At 44.1% G+C, this 5,582-nt stretch overlaps 1 protein-coding gene across 1 annotated transcript; it reads right to left on the bottom strand.

Annotated features, from left to right (window-relative positions):
- Nucleotides 1–1,156: 1,156 nt before the first annotated feature.
- Nucleotides 1,157–3,976, bottom strand: LOC104924913 (protein Tob1). Its single transcript, XM_010738401.3, has 2 exons — nt 3,754–3,976; nt 1,157–2,789 (listed from the first exon to the last, which is right to left on the bottom strand). The coding sequence occupies exon 2, from the start codon at nt 2,628–2,630 to the stop codon at nt 1,614–1,616; it is 1,017 nt and encodes a 338-aa protein (XP_010736703.3). The 5' UTR covers nt 2,631–2,789; nt 3,754–3,976; the 3' UTR covers nt 1,157–1,613.
- Nucleotides 3,977–5,582: the final 1,606 nt, after the last annotated feature.

Raw genomic sequence — 5,582 nt, forward strand, 5'->3', positions numbered from 1 at the left:
TAGAGCACACAAGCTATTTTCCTGCTCAGAATTGTAAATGTGATTATGTCTTCGGTGAGTTAAGCTGTTGGAACTCTAAACCTCCATGAATGTTCAGCTTGTTCTTTACTCCGCTTTCCTTCACATGACATCCAAGCCCACGATATATCCAACCAGTGTGAGTACTACACCTCTACCATATAGCTACTATAATTGTTTCAGGCTGTGAGCACGTACACTGAACACAGGAAATAAAGGGCTGGTTGAGGTTTTGGATGAAATGTGATTGTTGCTACAATGAGTGTGACAGATCAGAAATAACCCTCCACGTCACAGCCATTATGTCACATGACTGTTCTCCCCGAATTATGGAGACATTAACCTTCACCTACAAGAGAAACTGAGCCAAAATGTACAGAACAGAAGCTTCAGCTTGCCACGTAGATTGCAGTCAAGTCTCATTTTTTTAAACTCATGACAGAGTGGCAACTCCCAGCATGTGACTGTCAATACCATTATCTGATCACGCAGAGGATTGCCCAACGCCAATGTCTGCCACTGGTTAAAGATTAAAAATAGACGTCAGTGTTGTGTTTGAACAAGCAATAAATAAAGTCAGTGCTGCACAGATCATGTTCAACTGTAGTTTATTTTATTAAAAAGACCAGGGTGCAAATATGAAATTAAAAAAAATAAAGACAAGCATATAATTTTTAAGCATTTAATACAAACTTAACAATATAAACTATTTCAGTCCCTCTTGACATGTAAGACACTGACTCAAAATACTTTGTTATACCGTATTTTTTATCAAGTATTGCACAATGTAGGTACAAAATTAATATTCATACGATTACATTTTGTCCATAGTATAGCAAAATCTTTTTAACCTCTTAACAGAAAATACAATTCATCTTTCAGAAAAAGCAAATATTCCTACACTTGAATTCCACCACTAAGGAATACTCTGTACACAATCTTTAGAATATTTGATGTATTTTTTTATTTTTTTTTAAAGATGGATTTCTTTAACAATTATCCTTAAAAAAAGAAAAAATAAGGAAAAGCTGCTGCAGCCATCACAGATCACTGGAGTAGTAAAAAGATATAAATGCAGCCATCACAGATCACTGGAGTAGTAAAAAGATATAAATGCAACACCATGTCATAGAAACAATATATACTCTGATATCTTACAAACTCTGTACTAAATTAAATTATACAATTAGAAAAAGACCAAGTAACCCCACTTAGTAGTGCCAATTCATAAAAATCAGCCTTGTCTTACCACCTGTAAAATACTGTAAGAGGCCAAAACTTGAAGCTCGTATTTTTTTTTCCTTTTAAGTTTTTGGAGAATTTTTCTCAACATGGTAAAAAATTTTGTGCTTGGTTGGCAAAAAAGGAAGAAAAACAATGATGCATGTTGAATTGAAGTAACCAAGCTTGGATGTGTTTGTACAACAAGCTTTTAGTAGAAACAAACTCAAGGGGGCACAGTAAAAAACACCCTTGGGCACATGCGCTTGACTGACTAGACACTACATCCTTTAAAGTCCGGTTTCTAAAGTGTGCGTTTGTTTTTCCTTCTCTTTGAGCCACCATCATTCATAAATAACATCGTGATGATGAGTTTAGTTAGCCATGACTGGCTGGAATTGCTGGTTAGAATACTGCATGTTGCTCAGACTGAAGTTGAGGCCATCCATAAGGGACTTGTCGTTGAGGCTTCCGTAGGCTGCAAACATGTCAAAGGCATTGTTGTACTGCAGAGGGCCGAGTCCAAGGGAGCCCTCCCCAGGGAACACAGTTCCAGGGCTGGCCTGGCCCTGGAGGCTGGGGAACACAAACTCCTTGGCGTTGGGGGAAAGAGCAGAGGCCTTCTGTTGCTGCTGCTGCTGCTGCTGCTGCTGACCCAGGCCCAGCCCGTACAGTGAGTGCATGGAGGTGGAGATGGCTTTCTGCTTCAGCAGGGTGTTGACATTCAGACCCAGGTTATTGGTAGGGGAGGTGCGGGCCACCTTGCTGCTACTGCCGCCGCTAGCGTTGTTGCCGCGGCCGCTGCTCTTCATCTTGGTGGAGCCGAATTTGGTGGCGGCGAAGGTGGCAGTGGTGAAGGTTAAGGGCTGGGTGGAGCGTGGCATGAAGGAGGGGCTCACAGCAGCGGACTGACCAAAAGGAGGGGAGGGGGAGCTGGACTCTGAGGAAGCACCGACGGGGTCGCTGATTGGCATGAAGACCTGGGCCTCAGGATTAAAGCTGTTCTTGATCTCCTTGTCCAGCTCTGACCCGTTCTCATTGTTATCATCCACATATAGCACCTTGACCGGTCCCTTCTCCCCAATCTGGTAGGAAACCTCAAACGGGTCGATCCACACACTAAGGTCCTGAGGGAGATTATTCCGGACGTCTTCGATGTCCAGCCCGCTCTCTTTGGCTGCCTGCTCCACCACAGGGTCCACTTTCTCCCCTACATGGATGCACCTGAACCCTGAACCTTTGTATGGCTTATCCGGATACCAGTGGCCTTCATATTTTTTCTTCAGCTGCCTCTCGAGCTCTTCGCCGAAGATATTCACGCGTCGTCGAGGGAGTTTGTTGTATAAATAGGAAATAATAAAGTTGAGTGCTACTTGAATTTCAAGCTGCATAGCTGCTTCAGTGGCGAGGGCGATTCTTTTTCCGTCACAGAGTTGCTTTTTCCGAGCGTTGCAAAAACCTCCAAGGCAGCAGTGATCGGCGTGATGAAAAAACTGAGTGCTGGTTGCCAAAATGAATATCCTTCCTGCAGCAGGGGTAGATTCTTGATCCTGAAACAGAGGCAAAGGAGACAGAGTGTTAAACATTACGAAGCCATCATCTGCATTAGCCACTAGCACTCTGTATTCACCTCTCTGTGCACAGCAGCGCTCTATCTCAGCTGTACAATATCAACAGCTATAAATAAACAGAGGCCACTGACTCAGAGACGGTGTCAGCAGTGTGTGTGTTCCCCCAGCGGTCTAGTGTGACAGAAATACGCAAGCCATGGTTGACCTCTGCGGAGGGCGGTGGATCTGATAGCAGGTGTCAATAGTCAGAAGGATTTGCAATTGCCTCATTTTGGCACGCGGACATGTTCGGGCAACACTCCTGCCTCGTGCGTCCAAACGGCGGAATGTGTTTTTTTTTTTCTAAAAACGTCTTTAACCGAAAACAGCCGAGGCTTACGTCCGCCGTGCTACAGCGGGCAGGGGGAGCACGTACGAGCCTGCGACGAGAATTGCTATTACATAATCATTCAAAGTCTAACCACGGCCATAAAGCCGTTTCTAGAGACACGACAGCTTGATAACACGACGACACGCAGAGAAAGGACTCGCTTTCCCGTCACGTCCTGCGCTCATATCAGCCCAGCGACGTTAGCATTAGCAACTTAATGAAGGGTGTGAACAGAAACGGAGCTAGCCGAGCTATCTAAGACGCCAGATACGGTTAATGTTTAGCCCGAGCAGCTGGTTATCATGTGTTTTGACAATACGGGCCAGGGACAGTAAATGGAAACGTCACCGTTAACGACGACAGAAAGAAGAATATATGTTTTATTAATATGTGGATCGATAGCAAGCTACGTTGCATTTGAATTAGCTAGGCGGCGACAGCCTTAATATTCGACTGTAAGAGCAGAGTTCAACAACAAGACAAGAGTGTCAGCTTGAGAATATATATAAGAGATTAACAGAGATAATGCACGGCTGTTTTAATTTGACAAAACAAACGTTAAAATGTACTTACATGTAAATTCACAGCAGGTCCTTCTTTCACCAGCCAGAGTCCGCTCCAGCCAACGTTACGCTTGCTTTCTAGAGGAGATTTTAAAAAAATGTCGTCGTCTTTATAGCGCTCCAGGCGAGTTTGCTTCAGTGGGGTTTAGTTAAATTCCGATTCGCAGGCTATCAAGCTAACTCCCCACAGCCTGGGAGTTTTTACAACTCTGCCCTTTAAAACTTGGGCTGCTTTGTTTTTATAGTAGTCCTCCGCCACGGACATGGAGGAGGAGGTGATGCGGCTCGCAGAGGTCAACACCCAGTAACGTGTTTCTATTGGACGAGCGCGTCTTCGTCATCAGCGACCACCCCAGCTGCCGCTGTGATTGGACAATTTTGTGCTCAATCAACCGCACGGTTCTATTTACGGTAGTGCTTTGCCTTTCATGTGCTGCGGACTATTTTATTCGATCAGGTTTGAGCTAAAATATCTTTTTAAAGACGTATTTGTGACAAAATATGATTCACTTAACACTATTAAAAAATATTATTACACCAACATGGACTGTAGTTGAAGGTTAAAAGAGTGACATGTCTGTTTTATGAGAACTAAAGGCTTCATAAAGGTCTTCTGTGCTCAGAGGCTGTAATCCGTCGTGCATGCGATCTATGGCTGAACAAGGAGTTCATTGTGGTGATAATGCGTAATCATCTGTAGTTTTAATTATCGTTGCCAGCCTCAGAGTCAACACTGAAATGAAACCACAGATGGGTCTGCTCTTCCCACTAAAGGGTTAATCTGAGCTGTGTAGTCACTGGCGGAGGGACACACCTGTCACTGGTTGTGTTCCTTGCTCCTCACCAATGACATTTTAATGTTCCTTGAGCCAGCTGTAGCTGTGTATCCAAACAGTCTTCCCTCACTGACACTGGTATTCTGTGATACAGCACAATTTCCGCCACATTTAAACAAAACAGATGGAATCTCATAATTGCCATCTGTGTAAATATTGACACTGTTCCCCCACTGTGTACCTGTGATACAGTTCTCTTCATTATAAGGTCCGTGGACTGTGAAAGTGAATTGTTACACAATGGATCCCGGCTGCCTCTCCGGTGCCTTCGCGTGCTGGCTTAATGTTTTTCAGCAGCTGTGCAGCGCACGACTTATGCTCTCCCCTGTCAGGCCTAAGGTGTCTGACGCCACAGCCCGATCTTACCTAACATGGGCTCTCACACTGTGTGTTTGCACAATAAATACAATGCCACACGAATTATACAGCTGAGAGGGAGGTGGTAGGACTGGGAAGAAGGAGGAGAAAAAAGTCTTTGTGACACAAACGTATCTCCTGAATGGGGAAAAAAAGCCACTCAGAATGGTACGTGTCATGTCTGTGAATGTTAGATTTGAGAGTTGATTTATGGGAGAGGTGCCTGCTACTCACAGGCTCTCTGGAGGGAGGGAACAGCAGGGGAGTCAATATAATTCCACCGGCGTATATGATTGGTCTGAATCAATAATAATTCACTTAGATAGTCTGTTGTCCAAGCCATGTTCCTCACTAAATCATGAGAGCAGAAATGAAAGAAAATGAACACTCTCCTCGACTCTCTTTCTCCGCTGAGCTAAAATGAACATATATGCTTCAAAGTACATTATTCATGATGGCAAACATCAGAGTGGCCTTGCACATCCCCTGCGAGAAAATCTGCTTTAGGAAGATGTATGGAGTACAAATAGAAGAGGGAGTCTTCATCAGTCTTTTGAAGTCATTCTTGTCTCTTTAAGTGTGTTTTCTGTATTCATAGCATTACTCCCTTCTTCACTCAGGTCTGCAGAGCTCTAAAAACAATAGC

Source organism: Larimichthys crocea, chromosome XVI (genome assembly GCF_000972845.2).
Source record: "Larimichthys crocea isolate SSNF chromosome XVI, L_crocea_2.0, whole genome shotgun sequence".
Classification (NCBI taxonomy): domain Eukaryota; kingdom Metazoa; phylum Chordata; class Actinopteri; family Sciaenidae; genus Larimichthys; species Larimichthys crocea.

Excerpts from the sequence above, each read along its gene's own strand:
- LOC104924913 (XM_010738401.3), bottom strand. The coding sequence starts at position 2,630 with ATGCAGCTTGAAATTCAAGTAGCACTCAACTTTATTATTTCCTATTTA.